This window comes from Alexandromys fortis, unplaced genomic scaffold (assembly GCF_014885135.2).
Source record: "Alexandromys fortis isolate MF-2015 unplaced genomic scaffold, M_Fortis_MF-2015_v1.1 scaffold_243, whole genome shotgun sequence".
Classification (NCBI taxonomy): domain Eukaryota; kingdom Metazoa; phylum Chordata; class Mammalia; order Rodentia; family Cricetidae; genus Alexandromys; species Alexandromys fortis.
In genome coordinates, this window is record NW_026068121.1 from 1,681,560 (window position 1) to 1,705,839 (window position 24,280).

A 24,280-nucleotide genomic window follows, 5' to 3' on the forward strand; every position below is an offset into this window, starting at 1 on the left:
GATGAGGACCGAGGGTTCTGATGGGTTCTCAGGTTGGCTGGGCCCCGATCCTGATGCCTGGAGACGAGGCAGAGGAAGCTGAAGGTTGGGAATCTGCGGCAAGAGAGGCAATACTACGTTTCTTAAAGGGCACGTTTATTCAAGGCTCTCTAGGCGGGTGTTCCGTGCCTAGAGCTCTGGCCCAGCAGTCATGAACTGGGTTCCAAGGCCAGTGCTGTATAAAGGTGTAGTGGAGAACACCTGTCACTACAGCACTAAGGAGGTGGAGGTAGGAGGATCAGGAGTTCAGACAGCCTTAACTAGGTAGTGAAGTTCAAGGCCAGTCCGGGCTATATGAAAGTCTTTAAAGTATGTATGCATTTATTTATTTGGTTTTTCAAGACAGGGTTTCTCTGTAGCTTTTGGAGCCTGTTCTGGAACTAGCTCTTGTATACCAAGGCCTCGAACTCACAGAGATCTGCCTGCCTCTGCCTCCTGAGTGCTGGGATTAAAGGCGTGCGCCACCACCGCCCGGCTTTAAAGTATTCTATAGCGACACCGCTTATTGAACACCTGCTGTATACCAAGACAATTCAGCTTGGTAGCCCTGCCCCAACGGGTTAATTTTCACGCATACCCCTCTAGGATACGATAGATACTATTCACGTCACCCACCCTACCCCCATTTTCCTAGTGGAGAAACTGAGGCATGGGGGTGGGGTAGCCAAGTCATTCGTGCATATGTACCACAGCTTGGGAGTCGTGGGGATGGAATTTGAATTTAGTGTCTTAGTGGGTGCCTTCATGCCTACCTCATTTTTTACAGCCTGGCCGCCCCCGCTAATCTCCGACCCTGACCGTGTGCAGAGAAAGTAAATTGTTACCCAGTTTATAGAAGAGGGAGAGGACGCGTAGGAAGTCACAGATGCCAAAAATAGGGAATGGAAACTGTCCTCGCCTGTAGAATTGCAAAAGAGAGGGTTTCCAGGCTGTGCCCACCCCTTCCCCAACTCCCTGCTATGCAAATCAGAATCAGGCCGGCCCAGGGAAGCAGTCTAGCGCCGCCTGGTGGCCATAACGATGAAAAGGCGGGGTGGAAGGGGAGCTACTTGGAACCTGGTAGGTTAAATTGGAACGAGGCTTCCTTGCCAAAGTAGTTTTAGCTCCTAATAGTAGGAGCTAAATAATATGTATAGTCAGGAAGGCAGTAAATATTTGTTAAACAAATGAATTAATGGATCACAGGGAAGGGCAATAGTGGCTTTGGCTCGGAGGGGAACTCACAGCAGGGAAGATGTCAGATTTATTGGGTATCAGAGTTTAAGGAAAGGGAAAAGACAGGAAAGGGTGGAGAAGGGCCATGGTTTGAAATTTGGGAATACCTCAGGGAAAAATGACATTTGGAGACTCAGGAAATGGTCCAGTCATGTGTGCTATGTGGATGAGAGACCTGAATTCAGATCCCCAGGGCTTAAGCGAGAGGCGGTAGTCTGAACTTGATTCTTAGGGCTCCCAGGATGAGATGGGAGGGGAGGCAACTGTGGAAGCTCAAGGATGAGCTAGCCAGGCGCAAGAGAAAGAGCGAGAAAGACCCTGCCCTAAGTAATGCGGAAGAGAGTTCCTGCACCGAGGTGGTCCTGTGACCTCAACACATGAGCCAACGTGTGTGTACGGTGTGCACCAACACTCACACACAGACGCGCACAAACACATGGTGCTCACAGCACAAGAGCAAAAGGAAAAAGAAAAAATGGGTGTTGAGAGGGCTCAGTGGACAAAGGTGATTGCAGCCAAGCCTGAAGGACTGAGTTCAATCCCTGGGACTCACATGGTGGAAGGATAGAACAGACTCCCTCCCTCATGACTTCTGACTGCCACATAGAAACTGTGTCCCATACATACACACAAACGACATATATACACACACACATATGTACACACATACATGCAAAGTGAGCAAATAAATGTAACAAAAATGAAAAAGAAAAACTGGCTGTAAAAGCAGAGTGTCCTTGCTACTGTATATTTATATTCACATTCCTTGACTGTCATGTAGAGTGCTCCATGCTACCGCTTTATCTTGGTCGTGCCCACCCTCAACTTCCCCTAACTTTCCCCAGAAACCCTCAATGAGTCCTTCTCAAGGACTCCCTTCTCACTCTCCTCACCGCATCCATTACTGTCGCCTGTGGGAAGATTAGCTCATCTCCCTGGTCTGAGTTCATGAGCACAGCCCTCATGTCAAGCTGGGAAGAAGGCTTTTCGCAGCTCTCTGTCCCACTCCGCAGCTCTCACAAGCTTTCCGTCCCTTCGCCCTTGATCCTTGGGTTGGCGGTGATATAGATGCTCTCTCTGGAGCTGAGTACTCACTAGTCAAGAAGTAGCATCAGGAAGCGATGTAGTCAGTCATTAACTTATATCAGCCGGTGGGCACAGTGGAAGCCGTCTGAGGCAGAATGGAGGTCTGCGTGGCTGGGGCACAGGGAGCGAAGGACACAGAGGACACAGAGGCTGGAAGGGGTGGAGGCAGGGTAGCAGGGCCTTGTGGGGTGCAGAGAGGACTTGTGTTTTGATCCTGTGGAAGAAGGCAGTTAGAGCCATAAGGGGCTATGGGCAAAGGAGGAGTGCCCTTTGGGGGAGGTGCCCTTGGGGGCTGCAGCGGGGACAGACTGTGAGAGACCGAGGTCTTACACAGCGGACCTGGAGGAGCTAGAGTAGGTGACAGCTTATGTGCCAGTAGACGAGATGAGATAGTGGCTGATTAGTCCTGCAGGTGCCCAGGTCCACTCAGTGTGGGTGGAGAAAGGGGAGGTCACACCAGTGCGTGGAAGGCGTGGGGGCGGAACTGCAGGTGCTCCCCTCCGCCCCACAGCTCCTCCCCACCCCCAGCCCCAGGGCGACAGTTACAGTCACAGAAGAGGAAGTGGTGTTGTAGTTGTCCCCACTGGGGCAGGCAGCGGCAGCGGTGGTGGAGGCGCGAGGGTGCACGGGGCCTCCCCGAGGGGGAGGCAGGCAGCCACCATGGAGCTCTGGCGACAGTGCACCCACTGGCTGATCCAGTGTCGGGTGCTGCCTCCCAGCCACCGAGTGACCTGGGAGGGGGCCCAGGTGTGTGAGCTGGCACAGGCTCTGCGAGATGGTGTGCTCTTGTGTCAACTGCTTAACAATCTGCTTCCCCAAGCCATCAACCTGCGGGAGGTCAACCTGCGGCCCCAGATGTCCCAGGTGAGCCTGCTGGGTGATGCCAGGGCAGGGCTGGGTTGGAGGGGAGCACTTCTGTAGGTCTGGGTCTGGCTAAGTGGAAGTGCTGAGCAGAACAGGGCCCTGCGTGGGTTTACAGACTCTAGGTCGGCTTGCATCTGTGTTGACTAACAAGGGGGAAATCCCTCCAACTATAGGCTAACTGTTGAGACCCACATAGAGGGGCCCTGGGGTACCCGGGAGCCTTGTGGATAGCCAAGAGTGTGCATGAGGTTGGAGCCACCAGACTCAGGCATTGAAGAGAGAGGCCTTCAGTTGCTTCTCCCCCATCTGTGGCTCCTCCTCTTCCGCCTCTTCTGATCTTCCCCCCCTTCCTCCTCACATCTTCCTTCACCTCCATTTCCTGCCAGGGCTCTGGGCTGTGTTTCGGGGGGGGGGGAGCTGCATTTTATCCCCTGTGGCTTCCTAGCTCTGCCCATCCCACAAAGGGCCCACTGAATGCAGGGCCCAGGCCTGGGATCCCAAAAAAGGTCCCTGGTGACCCTGAGACCTTTTCTGCCCTCCCCACCCTTCAAGGGGAGGCTTGCTCAGAAGTGCCCTGGCGAGTTTAGGAAATGTATTCAAATCCTTATTTGAATGTGGCTGGGGTGAGCGCGAAACGTGACTGGTGGCTTTGTCTTTCCCTGCTTTCCCGTGGGTGCTGGGTTTGGGTGGGGCTGAGAGCATTACAAAAGGAAGATAGAGGTTCATGTCAGAGGGTACATAGCCTTATCATGGGAGTAGAGGAACACTCAGTGTCCCCAAGGGAACAGCCCTGGTGTAGGGACATCTACCATGTTGCCCTCAGTCTCTGAGGCCAGCACGTCCAGTTCCTCCAAGTCCCAGGAGGCTGCCGCTGGAGTGATGAGCTGTGGTTGGCTGGGGCTGGTCTCTTTCCCCTTGTGAGGGGTCCCATGTGCTTTGAGAATGAACTGCTGGGGTCCCTAGAATGTCCCCTGGGGTTGTCGGTGGAGAAGCAGTGGCCCCTGGAGCCATCACAAGTTCCCTGAAGGGAGCAGGGAGCACAGCACCCACTCGCTGCCCTCCAGGGACGTCCCTCTGGCTGGCTACAGGCCATCAGAGATTTGACTACATTTGCTTGAACTCCAGTAGTTTTAAGGGCTTGAGGAAGTAGCCATGGGACGTGGAGGGCCCCAGCCCTGGCAGGACTTGGGGTGCCCTGTGATGTGGCAATCGCAGCTGTTGGGAAAACAGTTGAGTTAAGGATGAACTTTCACCCCTGAGCATCATAGCTAAGGCCGATTTTCTGAAGGGCCAGTGTGAATGGTGTTAATCCCCAGAGGACCGGCTATGTTCCCGCAATAGTCCTAATATGTACCAGACAATGCTGGGAACTTGGCTCTAGCCCCCAAAGAGTTCTTAAACACAAGGAGACAGAAAATGATAGTCTCAGGCCTGTGTGTTCTAGGGATGTGGGCAGGACTGCCTGAGAGAATTAGGACTTATATAAGAGGGATATTTAGGCTGGGTTTTGAAGAGTCAGTATGAGTTTTCCCATTGCTCTGTTGTATGAAGCCCCAGGCTGAGCTGGGGTTCACCCTGACCCTCCCTATCTGTCTTCTCGGCGGTTTCTAGCCTTGCTTTTCTCTGCCTTCCTTAGAAATTCTGTGTCTGGTGGAGATGTGTGTGAGAACCAATGGGCTATATTCAATATGCCAGAGGGAAGTACCCAGAGAGGCTGCCTCTGGGTCTCTGGGACACTGTTTAACAGAATGAAGCCAGGGACAGAGTGACCCATGGGATGTGGAAGGCAGAAGGAAAATGAAAAGGCGTGGCTGATAGAAACAGCAGAGAGCAAGGTGTGGAGGTTGGAATAAAAAGACTACTCAGTTCCTCCATTTCTTCATCACTCTCCTTTGTCCAGCAAGAAGGGAAGAAATAATATATACACCATTTATCCATCCACCCACCCACCCATCCATCCATCATCCACCCATCCATCCACCCATCTATCCACCCATCCACCCATCATCCATGCACCCATCCATGCACCCATCCATCCATCCATCCACCCACCCACCCATCCATCCATCCATCCATCATCCACCCACCCATCCATCCTCCCATCCATCCATCCATCCATCCACCCACCCATCCATCATNCCATCCATCATCCACCCACCCATCCATCCTCCCATCCATCCATCCATCCATCCACCCACCCATCCATCATCCATCCATCCATCCATCCACCCATCCATCCTCCCATCCATCCATCATCCATCCATCCACCTATTCATCCACTCCATCCATCCATCCATCCATCCATCCATCCATCCATCCATCATCTACCCATCCATCCATCCATCCACCCACCCATCCATCCATCATCCATCCATCCACCTATTCATCCACTCAATTCATCCATCCATCCATCCATCCATCATCCATCCATCCACCCATCCATCCACTCCATCCATCCATCCATCCATCATCCATCCTTCCACCAGTTCATTCATTCACCTGTTCTCCTATCCATTCACTCATCCACTTACCCACCCACCCTCCACCTATACATCAAGCAGGTACTGTGCGGGGCAGGCCCCTCCCTTGGCGCTGGGGACTATGGAAGTGGGACACATATGCTCATGTTCTAACATACCTATTCTGAAGGAGGGAAATGCATCAAAGAGAAAACACGGACAGGTGTACATTTTAAGTGGCTAATACTTTGAAGAAAGTTATGCTTGGAAAGCTATGCTGGGCAGCACTTTTGAGTAGCAAGTCTAGAGAATCTCCATAGAGCAGAAGCCTGAGGGCAGGGAAAGATGAACCCTGTGGATATGGGGATGGGGACCCCAGCAGGGGATGCTGCCTGTGCTCAGGGTAGTGGCTGTCCCAGCGTTGCTGGTGGAGGTCCGATTGGAGCATTTTCAGACTGGCTGGTGCCCATGTGGCCTAAGACCCACAGAAAGGATGACAATGCCTTGTTTAGAAACAGAGGCCCAGATATCACAAGCATGCACTCCTCTGTGGGAGTGTGTAATCCTTCCACGCAGATCTTTGAGGTTGGAGGCCTGAAGAGAAAGAGGTGGTTTGGGGAAAGATCCTTCATGGCGTGAAGCTTGTTAGACTGCAGGAGAATCAGGAGTTGGGGTAGAAGGCATTGAGAAGCCCCCAGTCCTAGCAAACCATTCAGGTGGGTGTGTACCCGTGTACACTGGCAGAGCCCTTGGGCGGCATGCCTGAACTGGAAGTAAAAGATAACAGGGTGATTGGCTTGGACTTAGTGGCTTGGGTACAGCATTTGCTGTGCAAATGCGAGGGTCTGCAGGCACATTGAAAAGCCAGGCATGACCATGGGCACTTTCCTGTGAGCCCAGTGCTGCGGGCTTGCTGGCTACCGGCCTAGCTCCAATAGCGACTCCAATAAAGACTGAGCCAATCAGGTGGGTAGTGATAGCGCAAGCCATCTGCCCTCTGATGCATGCACAGGTGTACATGCGCACACACAGCTGAAAGCGGACCGTGGAAACACACGTGCACAGTGTAGCACGGAGAGTGCGGTGCTGTCTTTGGTGTGGCAGTCAGGGTCGGGAGGTCAGTGAGCACAGCAGGACCTTCCAGGCGTTTGTGTGATTGAAATAGTGTAACGATGCGTGGGAACAAAATGTATCTCTCAGATTTCAGTGCAGCTCAATGGGGGACCGCAGTGTGGGGCCCTGACGTTGGTGGCCTGAGTTCCATTTCCAGCTGCTGGATTTTGGGGAAGTGTTTTATTTACTCTCCTATTGCCAGGATCAAACACCATCACTAAGGCAGCCTATGGAAGAATTGATTTGGGCTTCCGGTTTAGAGGGATAAGAGTCCACACGATCGATCGAGGAGGGAGTCATGTTGCAGGAAAAGGGGCCTCCTGCCTCCTACAGCAAGCAGGAAGCAGAGAGAGCCATCCCTGGTGAGATACTTTCTCTAACGGGACCAGACCTCTTAAACCTTGCCAGACAATGCCATCAGTTGAGGAGCACGTGTTCAGATGTCACAGACAGGAAAGGAGGGCTGTCCAGGCGCAGAGTCTCAGGGTACAGATGATATGGCAGGGAAGGCCTGGTGGTCACATGCCATCTACAGTCAGAGGCAGAGACACGGTGCTGGTGTTTGCATTCAGTCCAGGCCTCCGAGCCCAGGGGATGTTGCAATTGCCCCAACCTAGACAACCCCCCCCCACAGACAGGCACAGAGGTAAAGTGAGCTCTCATAGGTGTGTTTGGAGGCTTGACTCCTACCTAACCCTGTATCCAGACAAGTTGATGACATTAAACATTACAGGAAGTTACTGAAAATCTCCATGACTCAGTTCCCTATTTCTGTTTCTCTTTGTCTCAGCTGCAAGGGAACTTAGGACTTCCTGAGCTAGACCAGTGCTCCACCCCTGACCACGCCCCCAGCCCCTCACTGGGGGATTCTGGGTGGGGCTCCACCCTGACCACGCCCCCATCTCATCACTGGGGGATTCTGGATGGGGCTCTACCCACGACCATGTCTCCAGCTCCTCACTGGGGGACTCTAGGTGGGCTTCACCCTGACCACGCCCCCAGCCCCTCACCGGTTGTTGATTTCCTCTCAAGGTCAAATGTCAAGTTTGGGTGCTGTGGTGACAATCACAAGCATTGTGTTTGGGTCACAGACCCTAGTTTTGGTTCCTCAGACACCTGGTTCCGTCTTCCTTCCACCTTCCTCAGACAGTCTGCTCCAGCCACAGGCCTGTTAGCCTTTCCTCTAAGGCATCAGGCAATGCGTCTCGCCTCAGGTGTTCGGCGCCGAGTGTTTCCTGTCTGGAACACTGTCCGTACTGCTATCCACCTGGCTTTCCCCTCACCTCCTTCAAGCCTTTGCTTAAACGTCAGTCTTTTAACAAGGCTTCCAACACGTCACTGAAATCCCACCTTTCCTGGCACTGTGCCGCCCACTGTCATTTTCCTTGTGTCTGTGTCCTTGTGTGTATGCCCATCCGTGTGCAGTCTGGTACGCATGTCTATGGAGGCACGGTGTCTTCCCCAAGTGCGCTTCTTCCTTCTGCCTTCAAAGATCTCCTTTAAAGGTTTTCAATTGTGAGTGTGCGTCTCTGCGGGGATATGCGCATTCCTATGCAGGAGCGTAAAGCCTGAGGCACTGCATCCCCCCCCCCCCCAAGCTGGAGTTCCTGGCAGCTGACTTGGGTCCTCTAAAGAAGCATGCTTTTACTCATTTTGCCATCTCTCCAGCGCCGCCATCATTTTTGAGACTGGCCTGTGATCCCTGGGATCCTCCCGTCTCTATCGCCCAGTGCTGGGACTACAGGCGTCCCCACCACGCCCAGCTCTTATGTTGGTGCTTTGGATTTGAACTCATATCTTCATGCTTGCACCACAAATGCTTTACCCAGAGTCATTGCCCTAACCCCACCCTCTAATCTTCTGCCCACCATCTTCTGATAAACCACATATAGTCCCTCGGTACACAAGAGACTAGCTTCTTTCATGGAGTCCAAACTCAGTCTGTGATTTAATCTCCTGCAGAAAATGCTGTGCCATTTTGATAGAAGCTGCTTGTGCCCTCCTTTGGCGTTGGCATCGTCTATAGGTGCCTCTCCTGAGCTGTTAGAAGGCACATGCCATGGAACCAGCCACTCTGTTGTTTAGGGAGTGGTGACGAGAGCAACCATTCTGTGAGCTGAGTACAGCACATTAAAAAAAAATCAAACAAACAAACAAACCCTGTGTTTATAAAAAACAGAGTCTCATGTAGCCCGGGTTGCCCTCAAATTCACTGTGTAGCCAAGGATGTTTTAATTTTTATTCTATTTTATTTTGTTTTATTTTATATTGTTTTGATTTTTTCTTTTTTTTCTTTTTTTTTCCCAAAGCATTGTCAGTAGAATTGCTTTGGTTTTCAAGACAGGGTTTTTCTGTGTAATAGCTCTGGCTGTCCTGAAGCTCCCTTTGTAGATTAAGCTGGCCTTGAACTCAGAGAGATCATTCTGCCTCTCTCTTCAGTTCTGGGATTAAAGGCATGCGCCGCCATGCCTGCCTTTTTTTTTTTTTTTTTTTTTTTTTAAATAAAAATAAGATGGGAAGCAACCAAAGAAAGATGACTTCTTTTGGCCTACACACATGCACGGGTGCACACCCACACACACATACACACATGCATGGATGCACTCACACACATGCACACATGCACACAATACACTTATGTGCACACATGCACGTGCTCGTACTATACACATGCATGTCTGCATGCACACTGACACACTACACACCACCCCCACGGATTAAATTTGATTTAAAAAGAAAGCGGAAGAAAGGAAGAAGGCAGGAAGGAAGTAGCTGCTGCCTGCTCAGCTCTCTCCTAAAAGAGCGAGGGTTCTACAGGAACAAGGTTGGGGATGGGGCAATGAGAGGGAATGAAGCCACCATTAGTGAGCTTGCGAAGCACTCTGTTCATACTTCCCAAACTGGAGGGGAATCTGTACAGCTATGCAAATCAACCATTCGTAGAGCCAAAGGGGCTGTGGAACCGCTCCTGGCAGGGAAGAGCAAGTAGCAGGCTCCTGCTGATCCAGCCATCCCTTCCTTGTTGCAACAAACATTCTTGAGTGCATTCCAGGTCTGGGTGCGGGTACGCAGCTGGAAGAAAAAGATGAACGCATCAGTGCCCTCAAGAGGGTGACACTGTGCTAAAAAAGAAACAAAAACATCTGAGGGCCAGTGAGGTGGCTCAGTGGGTAAAGGCACTTGCTGCCAAACCTGACCACCTCAGTTTGATCCCTAAGTCCCATATGATGCGAGGAAGAAATGACCTCCATACATGCACATAACATGTACAATGAATGAATGATTCTTTTCTTCCTTCATATCTGACTGTGCTATGTCTGTGAGCTTAACCAGCCATGACTCAGAGATGTCCACATTTTAAGAGTGTGGCTGGGGAACACTAGTATCCAAGTTTGAATTCCCAGTACCCAGGGGAAGAAAGCTAGACCTGGTGTCCACCTCTTAACTCAGCACTGAGGAGATGAAGACAGTGATCTTGGGGTTCACTGCTCAGCAACCTAACTGAGTCCATGAGGTTCAGCCAATGAGAGAGACTGTCTCAAAACACAAGGTGAACTGGGCCTGAGGAAGGACTTCCAAGCTTGTCCTCTGGCCTCTGCATGCACAGCCAACTGGATGGAAGAATGGGATGAGCATCCTGCCTGTGTTGGTCACCATGACTGTCTGGCTTGCTGTCCCCTCAGCTCTTTCCACAGCTGGGATAAGTCACGACAGGAGGGTGCGCAGGTTCGATGCGGAGAAGGGTCGAGAAGGGATGGGGACCCCTGTGTGCTTTCATACCTGGGGAGACATGGTTCTGGAGGCAGCCCGCGTGCATATACAGAGGACCAGTGGTAGCTGCCCTTTTAAAAATAGAGGTGTGGGGGCTAGCAGGAGGCTCAGGGTGTGAAGTGCTTGCCAGGCAACCGCGAGGACCTGAGTGGACTATGCGTGACGGGGCGTGTCTGCAATCCTCATATTGGGAAGGTTGAGATAATAGGATTGCTGGGGTTCTCTGATCAGCCGGACCAGCCTAGTGGGCCAGCTCCAGGTTGAGAAAGAGACTGTCCCCCCAAAATAGGGGGATGAAGAGATGGCTCAAGAGTTGAGAGCACTGACTGTTTTTACAGAGGACCCAAGTTCAGTTCCCAGCACCCACATCAGGGAGCTCACAACCACTTGTACCTCCAACTTCAGGGGATACAGCACCCTCTTTGGCCTTTTCTGGCGCCTGCAGTCACGTGGACGTAGCCACACACAACCCTTCACTGGGGAAATCTAGGGAGTGCCCCCAGCCCCTCGCTGGAGGATTCTAGGCGGGTGTTCTACCACCAGCCTTTCATTGGGGGATTCTCCAGACTCTAGACGATTTTATGTTTTGAGCAGAGTTACAGGCTGCACCGTGGTGTGTGTCTTGCTGGAGAAGTTGGAAGATTCTTTTTCTTTTAAAAAAATATTTATTTATTTATTTATTTATTATGTATACAATATTCTTTCTGCGTTATGCCTGAAGGCCAGAAGAGGGCGCCAGACCTCATTACAGATGGTTGTGAGCCACCATGTGGTTGCTGGGAATTGAACTCAGAACCTTTGGAAGAGCAGGCAATGCTCTTTACCTCTGAGCCATCTCTCCAGCCCTGGAAGATTCTTTAAAGCTGATGTGCTTATGCGGTTGAAGGTTATGCCGTTGAGCGTTCTAACCCCAGAGTCCATCCCCTTCTGTCTTGCTGTGGTTGCTGGCCGAGCCCTGCCTTCCCCTCCACTACCCCAACACTGTACAGTTGCCCGGTCTTGTAACTTAATGCCTCAGCTGACTGTACTTCCGACCACACACTCACCAGGGTTGTCACCAACCCATATCCGGATTGCTTTTGTGAGAGCCCCTCCTGTTAATCTACTCCCTCTCTCCAGGTTGCAAGCGCTGTGGCATCAGGGCCTATTTTCCTTGTCCACTACTGGGTCTCTGTGCTGGGTAAACAGTAAACAATGTATGCTCGCTGAGTCAACTAATGACTGCGTTTTGCGGGTTGGGCTTTGTGTTAGTTCTCAGTTCTAGAGCGGAGAGGAGGTTCTCTCCTTTCTCTCTTACTCATCTCTCTCCTGTCTTTTCCTCCTTCCCTTTCTCTGTTCTCCCAATCCCTTCATCTTCACTTGTCTCCTCCTCTTTCCATTCCCTTCCCTTTGTTGTGTGACACTCTTCCGGGGGAGACATGAACACATGTCCACATACCCCAGCCAGGGAGCTGACAACAGAGAAAAGCAAGGATACCACCAAAGTCCATCTTGGTGAACCGTGAATGTTCCTGGGGCTGCTTACAGGAATGTGAGTGAGGGGTCACTCACAGGAGCAGAAATGACTCAGAGACAGTTGCCTCACTGAGGCCTGGCGTGGACGATGCTTGCTGGAAACCTGGAGGGCACCTCACAGCCCACAAGCAGGGCAGTCTCTTCCAGTTGCCCTGGCCTGTCTGAACTTCTGCGCAGTTCAGCCTTATGCAGTCCTTACAGCTTGATCTTGGGAAGGGAGGGACTTAGAGAATCTTGTCTGTTTTAGGAACTTCCTGTTTACTTTCTGTTGTTTATTCCCTGAGCTTAACGTGTTTCTCTGGAGGATGGAGTGTATCACCTCCTCTTAGAACATCCTGTGTCTTAATGAGCTTCCTTCCAACGTGGAAAGTCTCATCTTAGAGGAAATTGCTACACAACACCCTCTTCTCTCCTCCTGTCCCCTCTCTCCCCTCTTCCCTCCCTTCTCTCCTATCTTCCTCTCCTTTCCCATCTTCCTATCTCCTCCTCTGTTCTTCCCTCCCCTCTCTTTGCCTTGTTCCCACCCATTTTTGACACAGGGTCTCTATGTGTAACCCTGGCCAACCTCGAACTATGTAGCCCAAGCTTATCTTACTTAAAGCCACCCCTCTGCCTCAGTTTCCCGAGGTTGAGATTTCAGGTATATACCACCATACTGTGATTTTATTCCTGGTTTCAGTTGGGGAACTCAACTAATGAAGGTTAATATGACCTGCCCAAGGCCCTCTGCTTACCTATGCTAACCAAACACTCCCTCTGGGTGGAGACTAAGGGCTTACTGGGGTATGGGGGTGGGGGGGAGACGAGAGGCAGCCTCACTCCCAGGATGCTTTAGTCTGTGTTGAAGGGTGCGCCACCAGCCCCTCCACTTCAAAGCTCTGGACAGGCTACACAGCGTGGCCATCCTTTCAGGGCAGCCATGTGGCTGTCTCAGTGAGCCAGACAGAGCCTGGAAGATGCCATCCAGCTACCCTTTTCTACCTTCCTCAGCTGGGCTTGGTAAGGCATTTCCTGTTTCCCGTGGTCTCCCTGGGTTGGGGTTGTGGGTGTGGAAAGCACAGAAGACAGAATTTGTGTTTAGCCTGGGTGGCTTTTCCCAGCCCCCAGCAGAGGCCCCTAGCCCCCACTGCTACTTCCTTGAACAGAATTATCTCTATTTTGGGCAGAGGCACCGGAGAGCCAACTTCCGACTTGACAATGCCTGGTTGCTGATTTGCCTAAGGCCTTGTTGCCCCCACTCCCCCAACCACCATGGCTCTCTTTCATCCCGAAGAAAGAGGGAAGCTGAGGGGTTGTCCCACAAAACAGGGAAGAGCCTTCCACACGCCTTCTGCAGCAAGCAAGCTGTTTCTTGGCCTCCTCTCACCTTCTCACATACCTCATGATACTGGGAAGTTCTTCTCGTGGTCTAACCACAGTCACTGCCGCCTTCTGAAGGAGCCCTGCTCTCTCACTGGCCACTCTGAAGCCCTGGAAGGGGCGATGAATCATACCCACTTTGGAGGGGTCATGTGACTGGAGGGAAGGCAGTCTCAGAGCTCAGCTGATCCTCTGAGGTTAGGAGGGGGTTTCCTGTTTTAGGCCAGCCAGACACCTCTCACCCCTGGTGGCCTGCTGGCTGTCTGGGGTTACCCCCGGGGCCCACACGACTTCTGGTGTGTATAACTTCTGTGCTCCTCTGGCCTCTCGGATGTCCCTGTGAGGGCTTGGCTTTCATGCTCTATCGTGTCCTCCACACTGGTCACAGGTGTGACTCTGGGCACGTGACGTCCCTTGGTGGGACTCAGCTTCATTCAGCCATTTTCATCTTTGGTGCATGTGCCTGTGTTTGTGCATGTGTTTGTGTTTCCATGTACCCGTGAAGGTGTGTGTGGAGGCTGGAGGACAGCCATGATGTCTTCCTGAGTCAGTCTTCATGGTGTACTTAAAAAAAGAGAAAGATTTAACCCATTATCCTCATTTTTTTTATATGTGCATGTGTGTGCCCGTGTGTGAGTGTGTGTCTTCATGAGTGTTCATGGGTGCAGATGCCTGAGGAGGCCAGAAGAGGGTGTCAGATCCTCCAGAGCCTGAGTCATTAGTGGTTGTGATCTGGGCTAGGAACCAAACTTGGGTCCTCGGAAGACAGTCTCAACTGTGGAACCTTTCCCCAGCCGCCCTCTCCCCCCATTCTATTCAGCCCAGGCACTCTTATCAACTCAGCAAGGCTGGCAGCCTCCTGTCTCCACCTGCCCAGCGCTGGGATTACTAGAGTCTCAGCGCATCCTGGGTTTTGGGCATCCGACCCAGATCCTTGCTTTACCAACTGAGCCAACTCCCAGATTTCCTTCAGTGACTTGGAAATAAAGATGTCGTCTTTGACGGTTTGATACATGCACACAAGTACTTTGAGTAGACGTGATCCGTCTCTTAGATCCTTCTTTCTCAACCAGTCCTGCTTATACTTTGAAATCTTTTGTTTTTAGTGGCCCATGGAGTTGCGCCAGTGTTTATGACAGGAGTTGGGGGTGAGGCCCACATCCCCACCAGCTGAAGAAAATTCCTCTCTATTCCTCAGAAGCCATTAGCTCCCCAGGGAGGTAGGGTAGGGTCCTCAGGAGACCCTCCCCCTCCTTTAACATAACTTCTCTTGAGCCCCACCCCCAGTCCCAGGTCTTTAAATAGTTTTCCAAATCTAAGAGTGAGTCCTTGAGTGACTTTGTGGATCGAACACTTCTCCGGCATGCATGGGGGTCTTGGGTACCACTCACAGCACCACGAAAACCTAACCTGGGGGTGCACTCCCTCATCCCCAGCATACCAAGAGGTGGAGGCAAGATGATCAGGACCACATCCTCATCCTTGGCTATACAGTGAATTTGAGGCCATCCTGGGCTACACCGTGAATTTGAGGGCATCCTGGGCTACATGAGAACCTGTCTCACAAACAGGAAGAAGGGCTCACGGAGGAAAGCAGTTGCCAAGGAAGTGTGCAGGCTGGAGCCTGCTTCCTAGAACCCAGTGGAAAGTCAAAAGGACGTGAGGCAGCCCTGGGGTGAGATGGGAGGTGGAAACAGGGGAGACCCTGGAGGCTTGCAGACCCGAAGGCACGGAACAACAGAGAAACCCTGGCTCAAGCACGGTATACATCAAGCAGCAACACTGAGGTGGTCTTCCAACTTCCATACATGCATACCTGAACCAACACACACGCATGCAAGCAAATACATGCACACATGCAAATCCTAAACTAAGGAGAGTTTAGACTTCTCTAGGCAAAGAATAACTGGGCTTTGCTTCACTAGTTACTCAATAGGTTTGCAGTGAGTTAATGGACCACATCCATTCCTGCTGTCATTTTACACCGATGCCACACGGGCCAGGAGCTGTGGAGCAACGGTTGCTGAGGCCTGAACTCTGCCCTCATGACAAATGGTGCATTTACTGAGATTTCACCATCAGGACAGACCAGTGTGGCATGGTGTGACCAATACCATGTATCCATTAGTAGAGACAGTAGGCTGATGGTGGCAGAGCTGTGCACACCAATCATGGTGATGCTTGTGATGGTGATGATGGAGATGGTGACAGTGTTGGTGATAGCAAACAACGATGGTAATGATGATGGTGATGATGGCGCTGGTATTGATGGTGATGGTGGTGGTATGATGATGGTGATGCTGACGGTGGTAGTCATGATGATGGGGATGGTGGCAATAGTAATGATGGAAATGATGGGGGTGATGTTGATGGTGATAACGATGATGGTGCTGATTATGGCGCTGGTTTTGATGGTGATGATGATGGTGATTATGGTGCTGGTTTTGATGGTGATGGTGGTGGTGATGATGGTGATGATGTTCCTGACTGTGATGACAATGACAATAATTTCCTGATGCTGAGGGCTCACCCTCGGTCAAGCTCTTTGCCTGGTCTATCACTGAATCACAAGATGCCGTAGACATAGCTCTCCCCTGCACATGTCTTGTCTCCACTTACCTGCTTATCTGTGTGCGACAATTACTTCCACGGCTCGGTAGTATGGTTCTCATAGGCTCCTTGGGTCAGGAGTTCTGAAGTGGCTCAGCTGGGCAGTTCACCCTTGAGGTTTCTTGTGAGGCCACAGTCAAATGTCGGCTGAGGCGTTGTCATCTAACGGTCCACTTCCCAGGTGGCTCAGCCACGCAGAACCTCAGATCTCCTCCACAGCACTGATTGAGTAGCCTTTCAACATGGCTGTGGTCAAATGATGCAAGAAGTCAAAGATAACCCACAAGGCCACCATGCCCACTCTTGAAGAGTCCCTTATCGCTACGTTCACTAATACTCTTAGACACACAAGGCCATCTGCTTCAGCATGGCAGGGGATCACAGGAGGGATTACTGCAGTTTCTATGATCACTTGGAACTGGGCACCATGATGATCATCTTCGAGCCTGGCAGCCATTATCACACGGTTGGAATCACTGTAGATTTATAATGATAACTTTTGAGGACAGAAGAGATAGTGGGTAAAGTGTGAGACCTGAGTTTGGATCCCCAGGACTCGTGTGGAAAGCTGGGAATCTGTAATCCCCCAGCACTGGGAGGTGGAGTCAGCCAGCTAGAGAGCTGTGGCATCAGAGACTCTGTTTCAGTAGAGAAACTGGGGCGTGAACGAGGAAGGCAGTGTCAAACTGCCCTCTGATTGCACACACAGTACACCTGCACACACAGAACACCTGCACACACAGTACACCTGCACACACAGAACACCTGCACACACAGTACACCTGCACACACAGTACACCTGTACACACATGCACACACAGTACACCTGCACACACATGCACACACAGTACACCTGCACACACAGTATACCTGCACACATATGCACACACAGGATACCTGCACACACAGGACACCTGCACACACCTGCACACACAGTACACCTGCACACACCTGCACACACAGGACACCTGCACACACATGCACACACAGGACGCCTGCACACTCATGCAACATTTCTGATATTTTTAGTGTCTTGCAAAGCCAGCAGCCCCACGTGAATTTGCCATTGTCAGAACATCTTGCTTAGTGTTGATAGTGCTATGGTTTTCTACACAATCTTATGAGTCATATTCCAAGTGTGATAACTAAAAAAAAAACAATTTTAGTAGAAATTTGCATTGAGTTTATAGCTCAATCTTGGAAATTGTTGAAATACGTCCTCCCCAATCCAGAGGTCAGGGGACATCTCAGGAGTGGGGAGAATGTGAGAGCCAGAGAGGGATGCTGTGATGTCTGTCTTCTGGGCATGACAGTCGTATTTCTCATGACCTGGCCACAGCTGTGGGTCCCTGCACAAGGTCAAGCCAGCAGAGACGGGTGGGCGACCAGTGCTAGTCCACCCTTTCTGAGGAGCTGTTGGTGGTGCACAGTTTCTGGGGGTGAAGAATCATTCTTTGCTGAGAGTGTGGTCACTGGTGGGTTTCTCATGTTCCTGTGCCACGCCCATATGGGCAGCACATAAATTGAACTTAGTGGACCGTAAAAAACAAAAAGGACATGAAGTTGTGCGAGGACCATGTTGGGGGTGGTTTGGAGGGATTGACAAGGTGGACACAATCATATTTCATTGTATGTGTTTATGAATTCTCAAGAATAAAGCAAAAATTAATATTAAGAGAAAAAGAAGTATTGGCAAATACCACTTTATTCTTTTTTTTCCCAAGATTTATTTATTGTGTATACAATGGTCTGCCTGCAGACAGAAGTTGTCACCAAATCTTATTACCAGTGGTTGTGAGCCACATATGGTTGCTGGGAATTGAACTCAGGACCTCTGGAAGAGCAGTCAATGCTCTTAATCACTGAGCCATCTCTCCAACCCCCACTTTATTCTTTTTTTAAAAAATATTTATTTATTTATTATGTATACAATATTCTGTCTGTGTGTATGCCCGAAGGCCAGAAGAGGGCACCAGACCCTATTCCAGATGGTTGTGAGCCACCATGTGGTTGCTGGGAATTGAACTCAGGACCTCTGGAAGAGCAGTCAATGCTCTTAATCACTGAGCCATCTCTCCAACCCCCACTTTATTCTTTTTTTAAAAAATATTTATTTATTTATTATGTATACAATATTCTGTCTGTGTGTATGCCCGAAGGCCAGAAGAGGGCACCAGACCCTATTCCAGATGGTTGTGAGCCACCATGTGGTTGCTGGGAATTGAACTCAGGACCTTTGGAAGAGCAGGCAATGCTCTTAACCTCTGAGCCATCTCTCCAGCCCCCCCCCCACTTTATTCTTGATATTAAAAATATTCGCTTTGTTTTATGTGTTTGAGTGTCTTGTCTGTCTGACTGTCTGTCTGTCTGTGTGTCTTGAGCATGCTTGGTGTCCCTGCAGCTGGGCTGCATGGATGGTTGTGAGCTGTCCTGTGGGTGCTGGTCCTCTACAAGAGCAACAAGTGCTCTTAGCTGCTGAGCCATCTCTCCAGTCCCGATTCTTTTTCTATTGTTTTAAATTGAGATATACATTTTTCTTCCCTCCCTTCCTTCCCTCACTCATCCCACCCTCCATCTGCCCCCCAGCTCACAATTTACTCAGGAGATCTTGTCTTTTTCTTCTTCCTATGTAGATCCATGTATGTCTCTCTTAGGGTCTTCTTTGTTGTCTAGGTTCTCTGGGGTTGTGAACTGTAGGCTGGTTTTTCTTTGCTTTATGTCTGAAAGCCACTTATGAGTAAGTACATATTTGTCTTTCTGGGTCTGGGTTACCTCACTCAGTATTTATTTATTTATTTATTTATTTATTTATTTATTATGTATATAACATTCTGCTTCCATGTATGCCTGCACGCCAGAGGAGGGTGCCAGATTTCAGTACAGATGGTTGTGAGCCACCATGTGGTTACTAGGAATTGAACTCAGGACCTCTGGAAGAGCAGACATTGCTCTTAACCTCTGAGCCATCTCTCCAGCCCCCTCAGCCCTGACTCTTGAGAATTTTAAATATGGATACATTGAGCTATAATCACACCTCCATCCACCCCTCCTGTTCCTTCTGGATCACATCCAATACACTTCCTCCCAACTTCATGTTGTTTTTATAACCACTATACCCGGTTAGTGTTGCCCATGTGTGACATATTCACTGGAGCTTGGCAACCCCACCAATGACCATACCACCAGTAAAGAGTGATTCTCAGGGGTGGGGCTCCCAGTCTGTTCTGGGGTCAGGCTGGCTTAATCCCGTACAGGCACCTACAACTGCTGTCAGTTCCCAAGAGATGCTTGTCACACCCATCAGACAGTGTCTCTCAGCGTCCCTTCTGTAGTCTGGCTCTCGTGATCTTTCTGTCCCCCCTGAATGGCATTGCTGAACCTCTGTTGGGATGGCTTTTATATAGATGTGTCATTGAGGCCCGGACAGCCAGTCTCTTGTTCTCAGCACAGAGTAATTTTCCTATACGATGCTCAAGTCTTTGGGTTCTCCACACAATCACTTCTCGTTACTGCAAACCCGTCTGCCACCCACATCCTTACCGAGATAACGAATGTGTCCCTCCTCTGTGGCTCTTGGAGCCAATCTCCACCCTCCCTGCTGCAGCTGCCGATAAGTTCCATCACCACCCCTCGCGCGCGGTCTAGGATTTTGGCAAACATTATCTTATCTTAAAAACAGCATGTTTAGGGCCCAGAGAAAGGGCTCCGGGGTAAAGGCGCTTGCCACCAAGCCTGATGATCTGAATTTGATGCTCTGAGTTTGATGCCCTGGACCCACATGGTGGATTCCACCAAGTGTTCTCACTTGCTCACACACAAATATATGGGATAAAAATATAACATCTCCTAGCTGGGTGTGGGTGACACATTTAGGCACTCATTACTACCTGGAGGCAGGAGGATATGTAAATCCACTGCTAGCCGGGATTACACATGTAAGTTCACTGCTAGCCGGGGTTACATATGAATTTAAGGCCGGCATAGTTTTTGCTTATTATCATTGTCACTGTGGGTGTGGCTGTGCACGCATGTGCCACAGCACATGTGTGGAGGGCAAAGGACGACTTTGTGGATACGTTCTCCCCTCTCCATGTGGGTTCTGGAGCTCAGGGCCTCGGGACTGCACAGCGGGCACCTCCACCTGCTGAGCCATTCTACTGGCCCTGCTTTATTTTTATTTACTTACATATTTATTTTTATATTTAGTTCCCAGATTGCCTCTGTGTGTGTGTGTGTGTGTGTGTGTGTGTGTGTGTGTACGCACAGCCCATGGTGTGTTCCATCCTCATTTCTCTTCCCCACAGTTCCTTTGTCTTAAGAACATCCGGACCTTCCTGTCTACTTGCTGTGAGAAGTTCGGCCTCAAGCGCAGTGAACTCTTTGAGGCCTTCGACCTCTTTGATGTACAGGACTTTGGAAAGGTGAGTTGGATTCCCAGTGCCCAGAGGTTGGCCTCAGTCTGTTTTCATTATTATCTGATGTGTGTGTATGCATGTGTGTGTGCGTATGCATGTGTGTGTGCGTATGCGTGTGTGTGTGCGTATGCGTGTGTGTGTGCGTATGCATGTGTGTGTGCGTATGCATGTGTGTGTGCGTATGCATGTGTGTGTGCGTATGCATGTGTGTGTGCCCGTAGATTATTGTGGGCACTGGTAGCATAGCCAGGTGGGCCTTCCAGGATGCTGCCTGAAGCATGGACTTGGGGCCTGTGGAATGAGTTCAAGGATCTGCCCACCTGCTTGCTGTGTGGCCTCGGCTAACTGGTTCTGCCTCTCTGATCCCCAGTTCCTCCTATGTAACAAGCTATTGCCTCGCCCTGCCGGAGTGATCACGTGGAGAGGCTTTGCTTGTGGTGTAGGGATGCAGGGGAGAGGCTGAACTATGCTCCTCAAAGTCTCAAGAGACAGCTCCAGTGCTGGGAGCCTGGGAGGGGGCATGAAAAGGGATTCTGAGCAGCTATGTCCTCTCCGCAGGTCATCTACACCCTGTCTGCCCTGTCATGGACACCCATCGCCCAGAACAAAGGAATCATGTGGGTAGCAGTCAGGATGTGGGTCTGGGGCCTCCCTGAAGCTCCTGCCCGCTGTCCCCTGCTCTGCTCATGCCTTTCCGTCTCCCAGGCCCTTCCCGACGGACGACAGCACCGTGGGCGACGAGGATATTTACAGTGGCCTTTCAGACCAGATTGAGTGAGTACTGAGGCCTGATGTGCGCAGGACACAGTGGAGATTGGAGCCTCAGGGGACATGGATCTGACCCAGGGTTTGAGCGACATAAATCTGTTCCAGGGTCTGAGGGGACATGGATCTGCCCCAGGGTTTGAGTGACACGTATCTGACTTAGGGTCTTAGGGGTCATGGGTCTGTCCTAGGGTCTGAGGGGACACGGATCTGTCCTGGGGACAGATTTAAAGGCTTGGGGGCATCGCGGATTCAGCCTTGATTCTGAAGGGATCTGGTGTGTCCTTGGCTTGGGGACACGGCTTGAATCTTTCCCCCAGTGACACTGCAGAGGAAGATGAGGACCTTTATGACTGCGTGGAGAACGAGGAGGCAGAGGGGGATGAGATCTATGAGGACCTCATGCGATCGGAGTCTGTGCCTACGCCGGTGTGTGGGTCCGGAAAGGGCTGGGCAGGTGGACAGGGAGAGCAGAGCTGTAGAGCGCTCCATCAACCTTCATCATCCCTGTCCACAGCCCAAGATGACTGAGTATGACAAACGCTGCTGCTGCTTGCGGGAGATCCAGCAGACCGAGGAGAAGTATACGGACACGCTGGGCTCCATCCATCAGGTACGCTGTGCCCATGGTCCCTGCCAGGGATGTCTCCTCCCTGTCTTCCCCAAAGCCCAGGCTGCCCTCACACTCACGAGCATGTGCCACCATACCAGGCTCCATTGTTAAAATCCCAGGTTAGTAGAGGTGGATAAATACACTGAGCAGCCCACTCGGCCATGTGTCAAATCCAGCAATGGGCAGTTGGTGCCACACACTCTATACTTCAGCTGTTGACTTTCGATTTTCCACTCTCCCCCACCCCCAGGACCCACGAATCCACCTTCTGTCTCTGGGTTTTCGTGTTCTGGACATTTCCTGTCGCTAGCCCCACACTGTGTGGCCTTTGTGTGTCTGGTTCTGTCACCTCGCACAGCATCCTTGAGGTCCCTCCACTGTGTCAGAGCCTGCTCGTTGTTGAGCAGTATTCCAGTGTGTGGAAGAACCACACTTGATCTCTCGTCTGCTGGTGGATTTTGATGGTGTCCACCTTAGGGCAATTAGTGATAACTCTGTCTTGGAACCGGGAGACAATTTTTGTATGGACATTTCCTTTCTCTTGATTTTTTTCTTTAATTTTTACAAATTTATTCATTTCATTTTATGGGTGAGTGTTTTTTACCTGGATGTGTGCGTGTGCACCACATGAGGAGCCTGGGGAGGTGAGAAGAGGGCGCCAGGTCCCCTAGACTAAAGTTACAGTTTGAGAACAACCACCTGGGTGCAGGAATCCAACCAGGTCCTCTGCGAGAGCAACAAGTGTTCTTAACCACAGAGCCATCTCTTCATCCCTCAGACTTTCTTTTTGTGAGACAATGCTCACCGTGTAGCCCAGCTGGCCTGGAAGCACGGGGGGGGGGGGGGTGGCCGGCATGTGCCGCCATGTCTGGGTCTCCATTTCTTTGGTCTGTCTCTTTCTGTCTATTTATCTGTCTTTCTTTTGCTCACCTGCCCCAGTGTGTGTCTCATTCTCTAATTCTCTTTCTGCTCCTGTCTCTATTTCTGTTTCTGCCCATTTCCATGTCTCTGGTACATTTTAACTGTCCCCCCCCTCTCTGCCTCATTTTTATCTCTATGTGGGTGTCTGTGTCCTTCTGAACCATTTCTGTTTCTGTCTCCCTCTCTCTGTCTGTCTCTTTCTTCCTTGCTGTTTCTGTCTTGTCTGTGTCTGTCTCTCAACCCCTTGCTGTTTGTGTGTCCCCTGCCTTGTCATTTTTTCTGGGTGAGCTGGTGGAGGGTCCTCTTTCTCTTATCTTCTGTGACTCTCCTCAGCACTTCATGAAGCCCTTACAGCGATTCCTCAAGCCTCAAGACATGGAGACCATCTTCGTTAACATGGAGGTGAGCGGGCAGGTCCCCAGACCTCTTTGCCTCATCCCAGGAGATGGTCTCTGGCTGTAACCTGCCCTGGGGCATGTGGGTCACTCTCTCCTCTCCTGTCACTCTGTGCCTGTGCCCAGGCTTCAGCCCCGTCTCTTCCTTCCTCTTTCCCTTGGGGCAGGAACTGCTCTCTGTGCACACCCACTTCCTGAGGGAGCTGAAGGATGCCCTGGCCGCCCCAGGAGCAACAATGCTGTACCAAGTCTTCATCAAGTATAAGGAGAGGTGAGACGTGGCTGACCAGACCCTGAAGGTCACAGCCGTGCCAGAGCGGGAACACTGGGCGGGGTTCTTCACTGAGTGAGGGATGGAGGTTGAGTGAATCCAGGACTTGGCGGATTCCAGGTGAGGCCTCTCTCCATGACCAGGACCCCAGCCCCTCACTGGGGGATAACAGACAGGGGCTGTACCCTGACCACGCCCCCAGCTGGCTTTCCCAGCTCTTGGTATTTTTACTTCTGCTGAGTTTCCTCATCTGTGAATCTGCGTGTCCAGGGTTACAGTGAGGATCGGATAAAGCACTGAAAAAGGTCCTTAGCACAGGGACTGGCACACAGTAGGTGCTTATAACTATGACGTCAACAACTGTTGGCCACAGACTGTGACAGTTTGGTCAGAGCCTCAACTGCATTCTGGTTTACTGTCATAGTAACTCTCTGGGAGGTACTGTTGCCAGGCCTGTGTTAGAGATGGGGAAACTGTGGCTCGGGGTTATGCATTTGGATGAAAGAGGCCAGAATGGGCGCTTAGATTCCCCGACCTTATAATCACCCTTCTGTGGTGTCCCACCCTGGCCCGCAGGTTCCTTGTTTATGGCCGTTACTGCAGTCAGGTGGAGTCAGCCAGCAAGCGCTTGGATCAAGTGGCCACAGCGAGGGAGGATGTGCAGATGAAGCTGGAGGTGAGGCTGTGCCACCCTTGAGGGTTCCCCCACTCTGCTCTATGGGTCTCGGGGAGCACGGGACAGATGGAGTTGGGTCCACTTTGCAGTTTACAATCCTTTGTGCATGGGTGTGCACCTGTATATGTTCTGTCCATTCATGTGTGTGCGCGTGCGTGCGTGCGTGCGTGCGTGTGTGTGTGTGTGTGTGTAT

The 24,280-nt window shown here is 51.1% G+C and overlaps 1 protein-coding gene across 1 annotated transcript in view; it reads left to right on the forward strand.

Moving 5' to 3' along the window:
• The first annotated feature begins 2,924 nt into the window (after window positions 1-2,924).
• Window positions 2,925-24,280, forward strand: part of Vav1 (vav guanine nucleotide exchange factor 1) — a 43,315-nt gene continuing 21,959 nt past the window's right edge. The window contains exons 1-9 of the mRNA XM_050125296.1: window positions 2,925-3,204; window positions 20,336-20,452; window positions 21,005-21,063; window positions 21,152-21,220; window positions 21,532-21,640; window positions 21,729-21,824; window positions 23,079-23,147; window positions 23,308-23,411; window positions 23,988-24,087. Coding sequence (XP_049981253.1) covers window positions 3,001-3,204; window positions 20,336-20,452; window positions 21,005-21,063; window positions 21,152-21,220; window positions 21,532-21,640; window positions 21,729-21,824; window positions 23,079-23,147; window positions 23,308-23,411; window positions 23,988-24,087 — 927 coding nt within the window. The 5' untranslated portion in view covers window positions 2,925-3,000. The remainder of the gene's footprint in view (window positions 3,205-20,335; window positions 20,453-21,004; window positions 21,064-21,151; window positions 21,221-21,531; window positions 21,641-21,728; window positions 21,825-23,078; window positions 23,148-23,307; window positions 23,412-23,987; window positions 24,088-24,280) is intronic.